The sequence below is a fragment of the Phalacrocorax carbo genome, chromosome Z, assembly GCF_963921805.1.
Source record: "Phalacrocorax carbo chromosome Z, bPhaCar2.1, whole genome shotgun sequence".
Classification (NCBI taxonomy): domain Eukaryota; kingdom Metazoa; phylum Chordata; class Aves; order Suliformes; family Phalacrocoracidae; genus Phalacrocorax; species Phalacrocorax carbo.
Window position 1 is genome coordinate 62,814,740 of NC_087548.1, and position 17,215 is coordinate 62,831,954.

The following is a 17,215-nucleotide window of genomic DNA, read 5'->3' on the forward strand; positions in this document are numbered from 1 at the left end:
TTAATAACAACAGAGTGCAGCTACAGCTGCAAAAACAAAGTTCTGCTGTATACAGTGTTTAAAGCTGCCTTTTGGTCCCAGTAAGGCTGATCCAGCTGATCTCAAGCATTCAGAATTCAGCTTTAATCATGGACTGCTTTGCAGTTGGGTTTTGGTTTAGTTTTTTTTTCCTTTTTTTTTTTTGTAAAGTTACCTGTCATTGTTGAAGTATCAGAGGAATGCCAAGCACTTTCAAGATGCTAAAGTAATTAAGTAACTAGCATTGATCCGAAAAGAAGCAAAAGCCATTTCACTACAAACCAAGAAGTTAAAACTCCCGTGTTTTCCTAGTACTTTTGTCTAGCTAGATGTTGCAAGATTTCAATATGCACATGTCAAACGCATGCTCAGAGACACAGGCTTAGCATTTCATATCCTACAATTCAGCTTTCTCTGGGTTATAACCACCAACAGCATACACTAAAATATGCTTTAGCATATTGATATCATCCTAACTATTTAGAGCCTGAAAATTAATCAGTATCTCAGGTGAGAGCCTGAAAATTAATCAGTATCTCGGGACACGCTCCTCCTCTCCATCTGTGCCTTTACTTCCTCGCTATTATTTGAAGCTGTTTACAGTTTGATGCACAACAAAGCATTTCCACAGCTGAGACACCATGCTACTTCATTAGGAATGCAAATAGCTCTTTTCCCTATGCAATATTAACTAAATAAACATGCACACAAAATGCCTGCCTTTGCTGTAAGAATAAAGATCTTCTCTTCCATAGCAGCTCTGGGGTTGGAAAGAAAGGAATCTTACAAACTGCTGCATGTGTTACACACGTGACTGACCAACCTTCAGCCCTGCAAGCAGAAGAGAAGAGATATTCATTTTGAAAGATATGACAACTTAGGCTGTGTAACAGCTGCAAAACTGCAAATTTCAACCCCACTGCATTGAAAATAAGTAAGTTCTGAAAAAAGAAGCTCAAATTAGGAAAAGGTTGTAGATCAGTCCTAGTCCACAAGGAAGCAGATGATTTTACAGTGCTGGCTTCTGTTTTCAGCTCTTTATACAGATGCCCAGGCATTGATTGCAACGTTTAACCTGCTGTAAAAGGCGCAGTAACGTGCAGAAATCAGCCTACCATCTCCACTGGGGCTACATGGAAGGCAACAAAGAAATTGTTGCCCTCAAAGATGAGCATAGGCAAGTCCAAGGAAGCAGGGGACAGGAAAACCAAGCAAACGGCCTGTATAAAAAAGTAAAAGCAGAAGCAAGACTTGCGAGATTAAGTTTAGCATAAAAGCAGATGTAACTCTTTTTTAATTCATTACACTTAAAAAGATGCAATTACCTAAACACTAAGACTGAAAACAACGACAAAATCCCAGCTGCAATACTTACAACAGGGATGCTGTGTGTCCACGAATCAGAAAGAGCCATCTGTAAGGCTATGGTGGTGCATACTACAAATATATCCAAAAACCACTGGGCAAGTCTGCTCCTGCATAAGCCATTGCCATAATATAGATCATGATGAAAACTGAGACACTACACAAAGCAAGGAACATATTCCATTTACAAGACTGATTACCCAGGCAAGCTAATGAAGTCAAGAAAAGTAAATGACTCCCTCTCATGTCAAAGATAATTTGTTAAATATTCATTCACTACTTTCTCACAAATATGGAAACTCAAGGGAAGACAGTAATTTATTACACTATGTTCTCTGATCAAGGCCATACCAGTTCTGCCTTGAAGGCACAACTCCCTTTTGAAGCAAGGTATTAGCAACCTTCAGCAACAGACCCACCATCTCCTGAAGTACATTCAGGCACTATCCTCCAGGCTTTATTTCCATTTCCTACTGAAATCCCATGTCCCTCCTCAGACATGTCATGGAGTTTTCAAAGCTTTCAACAGTGTAGTTCAAGCACATGCAGAAATACCCATTTTGATATACAAAGAATACAAATTTGGAAAAAACTTAGGCAATGCAGCAAAGTCAACCAGAAAGAAGCAGCTTGTGTCATGATAGCATCTCTCAACTGTCCATATGAAGCACTAAAACATTAACATACCCTCAGTAAGGTCTCTAAATTATAAATATACAGATGTCTGTTTAGATTGCAGAAAAGCATCACAGCAGAGATCAGCGAGTGTGCACTGAGGAGGAAGCATACGCTTTAAGTGAGCATCCTAAGTTTTCAGACATCAGAATAATGCCCATGAAGACAGTAAACAAATGCAAAGAGAATTGATCTTAACACTTTGGTTGGAAAGCATATATTTTCAAAGTTTACATTTCAGAACCACAACTGTCAAAATAATTATTAGACTGGGAAAAAAAGAGTTGTTTAGATAAGAAATATCATGACCCTTTATTTTTGAAGTGACTGCCAGCTGTTACAGATTTTCAACAACTTTAGCTCCAGTGAGAGGACAGTGGGGGCTGAAGTTTACTTAGCCTTTTTTTGCTGGGTCATATTCTTAAGTTTCAGGTTAGATGACAGAAATTCCCTCACTCTGACTCAGCTTTCTAGAGGTGTTTACTAACGGCAACTAGCATAGGTTTCATGTTGAAAATGCAAGTTCCCACCACCTCTGGCAAATCTCTGCTCTAGAGGTTCAGTACTTGTTAAATTATGGTGTGACCAAAACACACTGCCAGTACTTCCAGATAGATGAACATTTCTTTATGGCTGATTTCCAGCTATATACTGCAAACATACAAGCTTGCCACTTCCCCCTCAAAACCGATCAGCCTGGGTCACAATCCCCAAACTAGGTGGGGACCAGCAGAGGAGTTTAAAGGAGATTGTACAGCAAGGATAATGATAAAAACACACTAAAAAATAAGATCAGATGATCTGGGAAATCAGTACTTATTTCTTCTTAGATTACCTGTAACCAGTTTTGCTCACTTGCAAAAATCACCTGCCTAGCGCACCAGGCGATAAATCCACGCCGGTGAGAAGGCGCGCCCCTCCAGACCTGGTGGAAGCGGGGGTCCCGCCGGCGGCATTTGTCCGTCCTCCCCTCAAGGCTCCCCGTGCTAAGGCATCACCAAGCCCAGCTCTCAAGTCCCGGCTCCGGGAGCCGACGGCCGGCCAGACGGCCGTCCGTGAGGCGGGAGGCAAGGCGGGGCGGGAGAAGGCGAGCGGGGTCCGCGCCCCGGGCGGGCGGGCTGCCGGCCGCTGCGCTCGCTGAGGTACCGGCCCTGGCGGGCTGGGGCCGTGCCGAACCGCGCCGACCGTACCGCGCCCAGCCGAGCAGTGCCGTGCAGCCAGGGGCGGCGGGCAAGGCAGACGGTCCGCCCCGAGGGCGGCCGCCCCACCGGCAGCGCGGAGGGTCCGGGCTGGCGGCGGGGGCTGCGCTGCGCAAACTAGTCAAACTCGCCCAGAAGTTGAGACGGTGCTTCGGGGGTGGCCGGGGAGCGGGGGGGAAGGACGGGAGGGCTCCGTACCGGCGGCACAAAGAACCTCTTCCCGCTGCCGCTACCTGCTGATGAAGCCATCCCCATCGCCGTCGCAGGTCTGGAAGAGGCGCCTCATCCTCTCCTCCTCACCGGTGCTGGAGGTATCGCTGCTGCTACTCCCGGCGCTGCTCACCTCCGCTACGGCGGCTGCCGCCATCATGCGCCCAGCTCCGGCGGAGGAGGAGGAGGAGGAGGCGAGGTTGCCTCAGGCGCCAGGGGTTCCCAGTCCCGCCGCGCCCACAAAGTGCGAGAGGCAGCACAGTGCCGGGGCAGGGGGAGCCCCGCATCCACCTTCCGCCGAGCCCGGGGGCGGGCGGGGTCCGGGGTGCCTTGGCCAGAGCGGCCGGGCCGGGCGCGCTGCAGCCCCGCCTCCCGTCTCGGCCGGGACCCTCCGGGAGCCGCAGTGCCGCCGCCCGGCGCCCGGGCTTGGCGCGGTGGGGAAGGCGGCGGAGGCTCCCTTCTACCCTCTTGCGTACGCCATGGTCCACCGCCACCTCGGCCCGTCCTGCTGCCGGCCTCTCTCCCGCTGCCAGCAGCCACGGCAGCACCGTGAGCGGGTGGCCTAGTCAAACCGGGACTAGCCGCCCCCCTGGTTATTGTTACGCACCCCACAGGAGTCCAGCCGCCAAGCACTGGCTAAACCCCGCTCAGTCTGGTCCTCTGGGGGCCGCTTGTTCTCCTTCCACTGGGCGGGCCCAGCAACCTGTGTCCGGAGCATGAGGCCTTGCTTGACTTCGGCTGGCCTGTGGAAGCCAAGCCTACCCAAACTAGAACAGACCCCAACATTTTCAGTAGCCCTGTGTTGGCGCGACAGGGTGTTGAACAGGTGGGAGCGTTCTGGGGCAGAGTGCCAGCCCCTCTTGACACATCCCGTTCCTTTCCACTGATCAAATTTTATCTGAAAAGTACATAATTTGTTTTTTCTGCTCCAACAAGTCATTGTCAGTGCTCTGAACTGGCTCATGGCTTATACCTCTCCCTGTCTTTCTGTCTCCTTTGCATTTAGAGAAAAGTAACTTTCACCACAGCCTTCGTGTTGCCAGATGAAAAAATATTTTCCTTTAGTATCCTTGGCACCCTTTTTGACACCTAATTAAGTTTTAATCAGTCCTCTTTTTCTTACGCGTGTGAAAAGAACTGATAGACCAACAGCACCAATGGCAATATCTTTTATCTCTACTGGAAATACGTATTTTGAAAACCCTAGAACAGCATTTGCCTGTTCTACAGTAGCATTAATTTCTTACTACATCAACCTATGATTAATTAGGTCAGCTAAGTTTTTTCCTAACCTATTTCTGTATGTAGAGAAAACCATTTTGTTAAGGACGTGCATTTCTCATACTATCAGATATTATCCTCCTATTATTTCAGTCTTTGAAGATATCCAGTTCTTCCCACGTAACAACTTGATCTTCCTTTTTGTTGAAATGGCTCATGAATATGTAAAGTCAGCAAAGTTATCACACTTCTCTTGTTGCACAATCCCTTTCAAGTGTAATAACTGATGGCAATAGTTCTGTTAATATTTATTGTACCTTGATTAAGAAAGTCATTACAAGGCAAGAGTCTCTATGCTCTTTTATTAACTAAAACTACTTGCAAGTGCAAGCATGCGTGCACTCACTTTCGTATTCTCTCAGCCTCTGCAGTTTTCCAAATTAGGTTGCTCATGCTGGTTCTTGCTGGATGACCAGAGCACTAGGGTGTGGAGCCAACACACTTCCATACTCTTTCAAGACTATGAAAGCAGAGAATGCTGCAAGTATCCTTCTCCCAGATGGTAGTGTGTAATCTTTGAAGATGTACATCATATTCCATCTTTTGACCTATAGTGGTCTCAGTCTTAGCACATGCATTTTTCCAGTCATATATAGGATGTTGCTTATGCATGAGACCATTTGTTTACCACAGCTGTTTGTTTTACATTGAGGATTGGATGAGCTGGGCAGTCACAGGACCATTTTCTTCAGTCAGATCCCATAGACTAGCTGTTCAACACCACACACAAGAATTCTTGCACACGTTCTAAAAAGATAACATCTTATGAAGAATTAGAATTCTGAACCATATAGAGTCCTAAAACAGCATTTCCTGACAGAGCCACCAATACCAATGTAGCAAGATTGTATCCAAAACAGAGCAATGAGAATCTCCAGGAATGACCTTCCTCCATCCTGATGCTATCTCCCAAGCCTCACAGTTAGCCCGTTCTCCACCTTTTTTGTATTTTAAACTAATCGCCCACATCTTCCCTACTCTAGCTAAATTTCCTAGTTGGCACTTTATCTCTTGTTCTCATCCGCATGCCTCATGAAGTACATCTCCTTGCAGATCAAGAATTCATCCATTCCTTACGTTCTCTCTGCTCCTTGCTAATTACCTTCCTGAGTTGGTTATTTATATGTTGAGTGTTTCCTACTAGCGTTTGCCCTTCTTGGGGATCAGCTGCAGTTAATTTTTGCATTTTCAAGGTAAGTCCCAAGAAAACATAGTGCAGTAGTTTCTGACTTTTCCTAATAAAACATTGTACCAGTTCTTCCTAGCTGATAGGAACAGATTATATCCTAGCTGTGGTACGGCATGCAGGACAGTAAAACCAGCTGAGCTTGCTGGCTTGTATCATGATCCACACCTAACTTTTTAAAAGGTATATCATATCAGTTGGGAAGCAGCACTCTATGCTGTAATTCCTCACATCCTGGTGCCCGGTCCTATGAGTTATATGGCAGTTCACTCCTGCAGCCAAAAATGTGAGTTTCAGGTGGCAAAAAACATGTTTAAAACAGAGAACATGCTGTGCAGTGGAAGGTACCATCCTTCCTGAAGTGCATTCTCACTCTCCCTGGTGGGAAGGGTGCATGGTGTCCAGAAAGTTATGAAGAGAGAGCAAGGAAGGAGGGCAAGGAGTGAGACCTCTGTACTGCTGCCTATCCCATCTCGGAAAATAGGCTTGATATTTCTCACAAGAAGAGAGTTTGTAGGTTTTCTTTTTGAAACTGGGGATCTTAGCTGTGTTTTGTTTATCCTTTCATCTAAATTAAATTAATCCATAATTTTTCAATATTAGATTGTTTTCTACAATCAGCTTTCCATAATGCCCTGATTTCCAAATGCAAATATAAAAATATGCTAAGCAGCCATTGCAAAAATTAATAACAACGCTGTAGTAGTAATAGCTGCATTTATTCTCCAATATTTATATACACAAAATCTGAGATGTCTGAAAGATAAGCTTGAGACACCTGATTTCCAGAGGGGCTGGACTCCTATGACTTCCCACCAAATCAACAGGAGTTTTAAATTCGTGTGATCTCTGAAACCCAAGATTATCTCAAGCTAGGTGTTGAACAGTAGAAAAATAAAACCATTGTACACCTCTCAAAATTTAACTACAGATAGTTTGGAGAAGAAAAAGTGACAATGTGTAGAAAGGACTGGTAACCGCGTGACTTTATAGGCAGTGTGCGGGGTGCTGTGACGCTGCCCTGTTCCGCGATGGGGCCATCACCACCACCACCGCCGCCTCAAGGCCAGCAAGGAAGGGAGCGTTCGGCCTGGCGCCCCAGGAACCTTGAGGCCAGTAGGGAGGGGAAGAAGAAATCTGTTTGGTTTGCCTACTTGGTGCACAGGACCTTCAGGGCCTGATAATGAGGGAAAGGGAGCGAACATATAACCCCATCGGTCACTTGCCTTACAAAATGGCATTTTATTCATTTTATGGAATCATGAATAACTGTAACAGCCACTACCTACCTGGTTACAAATTTACAATGATGCCCAAAATAAAAACATAACACAGTGTCTTCTTTTGTAATCAAGAAACTGAAAAAATACATCTTGTGCTCTTCCACTAACTTGATCTTGCAGAATATTAGCTCATCAGTGATTCTTGCCTCATATATCAAGAGACGGTAAGTCTTTCAACACTAAAATCTTAAACTCACAAAAAGACTAACTATTTTGCAGTCATATGAGATACAATACACTTACACAGTTAGTACATAATGGATAATTTTGTTTCATAAACTTACTTTACAGTTCTTTTTCTCTCAGTAGTGGCATCTTTTGTGGAACTTTATAGTATTCATGACAGAGAAAATACGCCGCAAAGTAAAAAGAAGGCAGCAAAAACTGCTACATAATAAAAGTGCCTCTGAGGAGGGTAAATAAGAATGCATAATTGTATCTGAGCATGCAGATGTATTTTAGCATAAAACCCTGCTGCCTCATAAAAAATATATGGACATTTGGGCATATGGTGATAAATGGAAATAATTTTTACTCCAGGAGTTATTTACTTTGTGTAAGCCTTAGCCAGAAGGTATTTCTGAGGCCAAACATGAAAAAGGAGTTTAAAAGGTCTTACAAGTCATTAATTTTATCAAGAAAACCTACAGCTAGTAATTTTTATTAACAGAAAAATGTATAAAGAATATATATAAACCACAATGTCTAAGAACTTGGATAGAAACACAGACAAAAACTGTTTTGTACATATGTTTTTGGAATGATCTGTTGTATGTTCCTGTTGTACTTCTGCATCTAATATGGACCTGAGCTGGAGCTAGAATGCTAGACTGGGTGAAGATCTGGCTGAATGCAGAAGAGTGCTTCCTTTGCTTCTAGACACGGACTTGCCTGTGAAGGTCTTTTCTCAAATGCCTGAGAGAAGACATAACTAGAAGCTGGAGCAGCTGTTTTACACTGCCGTGAGGCATTGTAAAACTACTGGCCATGAGGCCAGTAGTCTGGGCATGTTTGGATCTCATGTGCTCTGGAGAGTATGTTGTTGCTTCTCCTTCCCAGGGCCTGCACATGGGCCAGTCTGAGCTGGAGGGCAACCTCAAAGGTGGTCCACAGTACCTTTTGTGTTTTTGGAAGTCAATTCACCAGAACAGGAGACCAGTTTGCACAACTGCCCCAAGGCGTGGGCTTAAGGCACAATTCTGTCTTCACTCTTTTTTAGGTACCCTCACTGCAGATTGCAATCAACTAGTTAGCAGGATACGGCACTAGTTGCAGCATGGAGTATTATTTTACCAAGTAAGGCTTCCCTTTATTTCACTAATATTTTATGAGTTCCTGTCTTAAACTCCTGGAGACAGGTTAACCTCTAGTGTAATGCTACCAACAGAGTTACATTAACTGTGAATTCAGGTTGCAGCTTTGTTTTCCAGCAGGAGCATATAAAAATGATTCCTTCTCCATGTGTATCCTTGCTGTGTGCTTTGAGTCATGCGTTTTTATTTGAGTGGCTACACTTTCCTGTTTTTTCACACTTAATAGCATTGGAGAGTCAACATAGCAACAAAAGGAGCGAGCTATTTATTAAGGAATTTGTTATGCAGGATGCATTCAGGCTTCATTGTGTTCTTAACTAGATAGATGAGACCTAACAGAACAGCTAGCTATTATCCCTGTGAGCTGCTGTATATGCAAGATTGCAAACTGAGATCAGAATAGAGCCTGAGGAATCATTTTGCAGAATCACATGCTTTTTTTTTTTTTTGGTAGGAAGGCAAGTTGATGCTGTTAAGACACAGGAATTAGTAACAGATCTGGGTTCAAAATTAAGGATTTCTGACGTGACTCAAATGATTTATGATCTTTCATTTATTACTGTTAATACTAAGGAAGATAAGAGGAATCCTTACCTTGTTAAGCTAAAGAGTTTAATTTTTCATAAGAAATACAACGTGCTCTAACATGACAGTATTGAATGTCATAGTACACAGGAAACAGCATTAAGTACTTTGGTTGAAGATGTATAGGAAGGTACCTGGATTAAAAAACTGAAAATTTTAAAAGCAACCTTACAAAAGAGCAAACTATCAGCTCCAGTGCTGCTTCTCAGTGCAGATTTATGCTTAAGTGGGCTTTGTATACAGCTTTGGGAGAGGTATCTCAAGAGATATTTTTTCAGGGAGCTACATCAGTCAGTGTTTATTTGCTATTTATTTTGCTCTCCACTTAAGTTCACACTGGAGAAATTAGTTTGCTCTTCTTCAGAGTATTCTCCTTCTGACTGAATGATGTATCCAAAGTAGCAACCTTCAACAGTTAATCCTGTGTCACATCCAAGAGATGGGTTTTTTTCATATCCTCAGTGTGCAGTGAAAGGACTGCAAGAAGATTATCATTTTGGCCAAAGGATTATTTACTAACCTAAAGAATACTCAAGACAGCAACAAATCCTCCATAATGCTAAATGGCTAAGCAACTTCCCCTTTCCTGCCATCTTGAAAAATTACTTGCATTTTACAAAACTGAGGGCAAGTAATACGTTATAGTGAAGAGGCTGAGGGCTGCGATGATCTTACTCACCTGCATTTAATATCATTCAATTAAATGGCATAATTTATGAACAGACAGGTGTCAGCACTAGTTTTTTAGTCACTGCTACCAATTGTGCCTTGTTTCAAAGACACGCTTCAACAGCCTAACAAAAAAAAAAAGTTCCTTCTGTTTATAATACAATTTTGCATTTAGCTGACATCAGTTTGGGGCACGCACCACCCCACCGTGAACTGTGCTTAAGGCATGATCAGAGAGCGCTTCTGGCACCTCTCCCAGCTGAGGAAGGCCGGTTTCTTTCCTCAGCTTTCGCGGTCACACAAGTAACAGCGCTGAAAACTGCAGGCAGCGCAGCGCGTCCCACCTCCCGACCTACTTACTTGTGCCGACGGCCCCAGAGGCGTACGTGACCGACAACAGCCCTCCGGCTCCGGGGCGGGGCCGTCGGCGCCTCCCCCGCTGGGCACTGCGCCTGGAAGGTGGGAGGAGGAAGCGCCCGCCGCTTCCCGCCGCCGCTGAGGAGGGGCGGGTGCCGGCCCTCGGCCCAGCCCCACCCCGCGCACGCCGTCACAGCGCTGCGGCGCCGCCTCCCTAGGCCTTGTCGGTCGGCGGTGCGGTACCTGGTGCGGCTGCCTTCCTCCGGTGCGGCTGCATTCCTCCGCCGCGGCTGCCGCCTCCCGCCATCCCCGCCTCGCCGGTCCTTCCCCCCGCCACTCCGCGCCGCTGAGCCATGTCGCGGCCCAGCAGTGTCTCACCGCGGCAGCCCGGCAGGGGCCCGGTGAGCGCGGGTACCCCCGCCGCGGCCTCCGCCTCTGCCGGCCCCGCGGCGGGCCGCGGTCGAGGCAAGGGGCTGAAGGATATCCGCGTCGACGAGGAGGTGGAGATCGCGGTGAACCTCGCTCTGGAGCGGTTCCGGTACGGAGAGGAAAAAGGTGTGCAGCGGCGGCCGGGCGGCGGGGGAGGGAGCCGGGCGGCGGCGGCGGTGAGCACCCGGCCTGGGCCCGCCTGGGGAGGCGACTTGAGGCCAGGCCCGGAGGCTCTTCGCCGGTTCGCCGGTAGAAGGCCTTCCTCCGCTGCCTTCCGCCCGGGTAGGAGGGCAGGCTTGTGGAGCCTTTGTGGCTCGCAGGCGCGGGGTGACGGCACTGCCGTTGGTCCCGCTGTTCACGGGGGAACGTGGCGGGGTTGCGGATTGAAAAGCGCGTCACGTCGAGATAGTAAATCAAGAATACTGCGTGTTGCGTTGTTATGTTTGCTTTTTTAATTATCTTTCTAGAAATGGAATTTCCTTCTTCTTTCACTAGTACTGAAAGAGCGTTTGTTCACCGGCTCTGTCAGTCGCTTGGACTGATATCTAAAAGTAAAGGGTAAGTGAGAATATGATTTTTATTTATTAATTTATTTTATTGGTGCAAATGTATGGAATTTAATGACTACCGTTAAAATGATCTGTGCTTCTAGCATATCCTGGGCTGTTGCAGGGAACAGTACTAGAGAAGAGATTTTAAAAAGTAAGATAAAAATAAGTATCTTTGTGCTCTGCTGTATGTCTGCTTAAAAGAACTTGTGATGGGCTTAATCTGAGATAGCTTGCCCTTATGCTGTTTTGTGGATTTCATGGGTTCATAAAAAAGACTTCTCACCAAGATCTGTTCTGGTTTTTGAGCACTATTGCTTGTGTAATTTTGCACAGGATCTCACGCCTTGACAGATAAAATGTAGTCTAGAGTAGCGTGTCCAAAAGAGTGCTTCTGTTGGGAATTGCAGGAGAAGAGGGTTCATATGTAGGTGTGGTGATGTTTCTTTCTCTTACCCTGCTCTGATCTTTTGAAGAAAAAACCAATGTTCATTGACTGATGAGTTTGCATGAAAGCTGAGTATCTAGTTCCCTTGGGAGTTTGGGTGGCAAAGCAGCAGGAAAGGGAAAGTTACAGGAAAATCCCAGATAAGTGGAGTGTGATGTATAACTAATGTATGTGTGGACACTTGTAAAACCGTAGCAGCGTTTGCCATTCCTCATTTTTGGTGATAGTTCATGGTTCTTGCAGAAGTAGTGTTAAATGCTAGATCTGTGGTCTGTACTTAATTAGGGACTGCTGTTCAGCACTGGTTGTGTTGAATGTGTAGCTTAGTTTCAGAACACCTTATTCAAGCACACTGCTGTTAAAGTGAAGTTATGCTTCCAGCGCAGTTCCAGTCTTGGGAGTGGTATAGCTGACTTTTGCCACAGATGCCAAGACAATAAATTTGGCTGAACTTGCCTATCTCTGCGTCATATTTTGGGAACGTGGAGTGTTAGAAAGCATTGTCATATGTGCACAAATGGTTGGCAGGAACATGCTTGAGTTGTGTGGTGCCTGTGCTTAACAGTAACTGATAAACCCTGCTTGAATCCTTGTGGATTCATTGTAGAGCTCTGTAAGTGCCTCTGAGTGGCTCTCTCTAATCTAATAAGAATCCACAGAAGCTACTAAGATTCTATGGTATTTTTGGTCATGATTTCCTTGAATCATACAACATCTCAAGTTGGAAGGGACCCATAAGATCCATCAAGTCCAACGCCCTGCTCCTCGCAAGACTGCTTAAAACTAAACCCTATGACTAATGGCGTCATCCAGATACTCCTTGAACTCTGGCAAGCTTGGTGCTGTGATCACTTCCCTGCGGAGCCTGTTCCAGTGACCGACCACCCTCTCAGTGAAGAACCTTTTCCTAATGCCCAATCTGAACTTCTCCTGATGCACCTTCATTCCATTTCCTTGTGTCCTATCACTGGTCACCAGAAAGAGGAGGTCAGCACCTCCCCAGCCACTGCCCACCTTGAGGAAGCTGTAGACTGTGATGAGGGCACCCCTCAGCCTTCTCTTCTCCAAGCTGAACAAGTGACCTCAGCCGCTTCTCCTAAGTCTTGCCCTCGAGGCCTTTCACCATCTTGGTCTCCCTCCTCTGGACACACTCTAATAGTTTGATGTCCTTCTTATATTGAGGTGCCCAAAACTGCACATGGTACTCAAGGTGGGGCTGCACCAGTGCAGTATAGGGTGGGACAATCACTCCCATTTTTGTTTTGTAGTTTAGGGTTTTGGTTTTCTTTGTTTTGTTTTGTTGTTTTTTTTATGTGGAGTGTTCAGGGTGACATGAAGCTTGAAGAATAGTTGAACTGAAATCTAAGCAGCTGAGAAGAGGGGAATATTAAACTTAGGAGGACACAGTAAAATTTTTTTACTATAATAATGCATTACACATTTAAGAAACATATTTTCTTTCAAAAATAAATTAATTAAAAAGGAGTCCTCCTCATTTTTACTCTCCCCAGGTTTCCTTAATATTTGTGCTTGCAGTAACTTTTGAAATTATCAGTCTTTAAAAGCTTGGTCATGATTGGCTTCTATCATTGAATTTGTAGACCGTATAATTTTAATGTTTCGGCTACTGCTGAGCCATGCTCGGACAGCATCAAGGCTTTCTTTCCAGCTTCCCCCCATCCTCCCGATTAGGAGGAGTGCTGCCAGCAGCAGCACGAGGGGGGTGATCGTCCCCCTTTTCTCAGAGCTGACAAGGCTACACCTGGAGTGCTGGATGTATCCAGTGCTGGGATCAGAAGTAGTAGGATGGACGTAGTGGATAGTGTTCAGTGAAGGGCCAACAACATGATGAAGAAACAGGAACATCTCTCCTGTGAGGAAAGGCTTAGAGAGCTGGGACTGTTCAGCCTAAGAGAAGACTCGAGGATTTAATCAGTGTGGATAAATACCTGCAGAGAAGATGCAAAGAGTGCAGTGCCAGGCCCTTTAGGGTGGTGCCCAGTGACAGTATCAGAGGCAATGGGCACAGACTGTGGCCAAGCACGGGCACAGACTGTGGCCAAGCACTGGCACAGGTTGCTAAGAGAAGTTGTGGAGTCTCCCTCTGGGAAGATATTCAAAAGCTATCTGGACATGGTCCTGGGGAAACGGCTGTACATGACACTGCCTCAGCAGAGGGGTGTGACCTCCAGAGGTCCCTTCTAGTCTCAGTGGTTCTGTGATTCTGTGATTCTAAGTTGCTTAGGTACAAACTACTGAAGACTAGGGGCATAGTCATAGGAAGCATTGCAGTTTGTTTTTCCAATTCTGCCAACGTTTCCCTGGCCGTGCACATTCAAGTACTGTTCCAGCTTCGGTATTTTTGCTCTTCTGAAATCTTACCTTCATTGACCAGGAGCTGAACCCAAGCCAACAACATGGATGATGTGGTGGGTTGACCCTGGCTGACTGCAAGGTGCCCACCCAGCTTGATCTGTCACTCCACTTCCTCAACAGGACATTGGGAGAAAATAGTGTGGGGTCTCTCCCACAGGAGATATCCTTCAGTATAAATCTGTTCCACTGATGTGTCATCTTTGGGCTTGAGGGGAATGTCTCCTCTAGCACCTGGAGAACCTCTTCCTGCTCCTTCTTCACTGGCCTTAGTGTCTGCATGGCTGCTTCTCCTACATTTTTCTTGCTCCTTTCTCTCACAGCTGCTGTGCAGCTTTTTTCCCCCTTCTTAAATATAGTATTACAGAGTCACCACCATCATGGCTGAGGGGCTGAGCTGCACTCTGTGGTAGGTCTGTTGGAGCTGGCACTTGAATTAGTCTAGGAATCAGTTTTGTCTAATAACTCTCAGTGTTGGTTAATAGGGTGATTGATGGAGCTGGCTGTTGTTTGGGAAGCAAATGCAGTGATAGACCTTTAACAGAAAGGTAGCAGAACAGTGTCACGTTATGGAGGCCTAATTTAAGGTTGTGCTGGGCGTAGTTATCCAAAGTCTGCAGTCTCTGCTGCCCTAGCTCATGTGAATAGAGGGTGGTTTTGATGACGGATATTGTGGATGCTTCTGTTATTTTGGTGTGCACTATGCTATGTAGGACATTTAGAAGTTTCTAGTCATGACATAATATTTTAAAATAATATGACAGCCATCATAAAAGAATTATGATAAAAGATCATTACGTAGAGGTTAATAAGTTACTTATTCCTAAAATTTTACTTTTTTCTTTTCCTCACAGAAAAGGAGCAAATCGATACCTGACTGTAAGGAAGAAGGATGGATCAGAACTAACGCATGCAGTAATGACTTGTTGCTTGGCTCCCAGTACAAAACATGCAGTTCAGAATTTAATTCAGAGATTTCCCGTCACCAATAAAGAAAGAACAGAACTTCTGCCAAAGACAGAGCGGGGAAATACGTGTGCTGTTGAATCTGGTATGTTCAGTATGTCTTCTGATAGGGACTTGTGAATCAACACTGCTTGAAAAAAAAACCAAACAAACTACAAAAAAACCAAAACCCAAAACAAACCCACAAACCAAGTCTTTCTTTTCTGCCTCCTCTCCTGTCCCAGTTGACACCCTCCCCCTGCAATAAAACCTGTTAATTTTCTTGACGTTTAATTGATAATATAGGGTCTTTTAAAACTGCTGTCATGAGCAACTTGGGCAGTCATGTAACCCACATTTCAGTGTCTGTGTTGTGCCAAGTTACTTTTGAATCTTTGAGCCACATCCAGCCAAATTTATTGAAGCACGTTTCTGAAATGTGACTTCCTACAAGTTGCATGAGGTGAGATTGGAGAAGTGCTGCCATGACTGCTGTGTAAGAACACCCTTATGAGGAAATAAGACTGGCTCTTCTGCTTATAGAAATTCATGTTCTTGATAAAATGAGAAGTTGTTTTTTTGTTTCATAATCTCCCAAAATACATTTGGTCTGTAAGAGACTACTGTCTAGACTTCTTGATTTCTAGAATATGAAGGAGTTCGCTGGAAGACAACCTTCTGATACATTGCAGGTTTTTTTAAACAATGCTTTTAACAAGATTAATTTTTTAACAGTTAACAGGAGTGTAAGAGTTATGTTGTGTTTCTGTGCACAAAGCTGGGTGTAGTGCACAGAAAATGCTTGTACTGGTATGCCTTGTTTCATTGGATTTATTATGGTTCATTCTTTAAGTGCTTCCTTTGCTAGTTTTCTTTTTCAGTTGTTTCAGTTGTTTAATAGGGTTGTTTAATGAACAGAGGGAAACTAAAATAAAAGTACTGAAAAGCAATTCATTAGGAGTGTAAGACATAAACTAATGAATGGCATAAAATTTATCTTTACTACCTTTTCTAGAAAGGTTTTTGGCTGTTTTAGTCTGTTAGTCTGTGTCTTGGTAAGACAGTGCTTATAATTTAATATCTTTATCTGTTAATCACAGTAAATCTCGATAACTGAATTTACAGCAAGCTTTCAATTCTTCTGGAAAATAATTATTAGGGAATTATAGAATAGGAATTACAATACTGATTTTAAGTAGTCTCTTCTGAGGACATGCAGATTCTTTGGCTACTTATGCATTGCTTTCTAATACAGTACACTGCTACGTGATTTCAGGCATCTAGATACAGCATGGTTCAATTCTGTGTTTTAAGGCAAATCTTACAGACTATAGCATTAGGTTATGCAATACTGACTGACAGGAGGTCATAAAAAGACCAGGGAGGATGTGAAAGAAGGCATATGAGTCTCAGTAACCTTATCTTTCTCTCAGAAGACATGCTTGCCGGTTTGGAATAACTTAAAGGTTTAACTACACAGTGAGTATTTCTAGGAAAATTGTGGAGGTGTGAACATGATACAAAGGCCAAGAAAATATGCCAGGATGCTTTTCTCAGGTTTTTGATTTCTCTTCATGACCTTTTTTGACTTTGAGCAGTGCACTGGGATAATCTGTTTTTGTCCAAGATGTTTATGAAAGTAATAACTCATTTGAACAATATTCATTTCAAGCACTGTAACAGGGTGCATTACTGTGAATATGGCTTTTAAATGTGTGATGCGTTTGTCGCTTTATATGTAGGGACTCATAGAAAGTCAGTAAAGTTCATTTTTATGTACGAATTTTAAGCAATGTTTTAGTGAACTACTTTTGTATCTAAGTAAATTGTTAACTTCTCTTCACAGAAAACAGAGACGTGAACAAGACGAGCGGACGACTTAACAACGGCATCCCCCAGGTTCCAGTGAAAAGAGGGGAATCAGAGTTTGATTCCTTCAGGCAATCACTACCAGTTTTTGAAAAACAGGAGGAAATTATCAAAATAATAAAGGAAAATAAAGTTGTTTTGATTGTAGGAGAGACTGGATCAGGAAAAACTACTCAAGTATGTTTCTTTGAAATAAAAACGATAACAGCATTTATAAAAAACGAATGCCAATTTTGTATTATTTAAGTAATAAAAGATGTCTTTATGCTAGTTTTAAGGTATAAAATGTTGAAGGAAAAGTAGCTATGAGTTTGTATAGCGCTTTTCCTTCTAAAGCTGATGTATAGCTGGTGTATAGTGTATAGAGTAGAATATTATTATGTTAAAATGAAAGATTACCCATAGTTGGTTTTTTTTAATAGATTTCTCTGAAGCAGGAGAGAGAAGCTTCAACTCTTTTTT

At 44.1% G+C, this 17,215-nt stretch overlaps 2 protein-coding genes across 6 annotated transcripts in view; one reads left to right on the plus strand and one right to left on the minus strand.

Annotated features, from left to right (window-relative positions):
- Positions 1-10,252, minus strand: part of MCC (MCC regulator of WNT signaling pathway) — a 237,752-nt gene extending 227,500 nt beyond the window's left edge. Inside the window, exon 1 of one of the 5 annotated variants that reach the window (XM_064438842.1) lies at positions 10,145-10,252. Coding sequence is in view for 3 of the 5 variants with exons in the window: in XM_064438844.1 (XP_064294914.1) it covers positions 3,601-3,754 (154 nt within the window). In the remaining 2 variants the exon portion in view is untranslated. Of the gene's footprint in view, positions 1-3,490; positions 4,129-10,144 lie in introns of those variants that run through there. The other 4 variants (XM_064438844.1, XM_064438843.1, XM_064438840.1 and 1 more) reach the window with 4 other exon arrangements.
- A 134-nt stretch (positions 10,253-10,386) lies between these two features.
- YTHDC2 (YTH N6-methyladenosine RNA binding protein C2) overlaps positions 10,387-17,215 on the plus strand; it is a 36,089-nt gene continuing 29,260 nt past the window's right edge. Inside the window, exons 1-4 of the mRNA XM_064438858.1 lie at positions 10,387-10,696; positions 11,038-11,128; positions 14,794-14,990; positions 16,731-16,930. Of these exons, the coding sequence (XP_064294928.1) occupies positions 10,495-10,696; positions 11,038-11,128; positions 14,794-14,990; positions 16,731-16,930 (690 nt within the window). The 5' untranslated portion in view covers positions 10,387-10,494. The remainder of the gene's footprint in view (positions 10,697-11,037; positions 11,129-14,793; positions 14,991-16,730; positions 16,931-17,215) is intronic.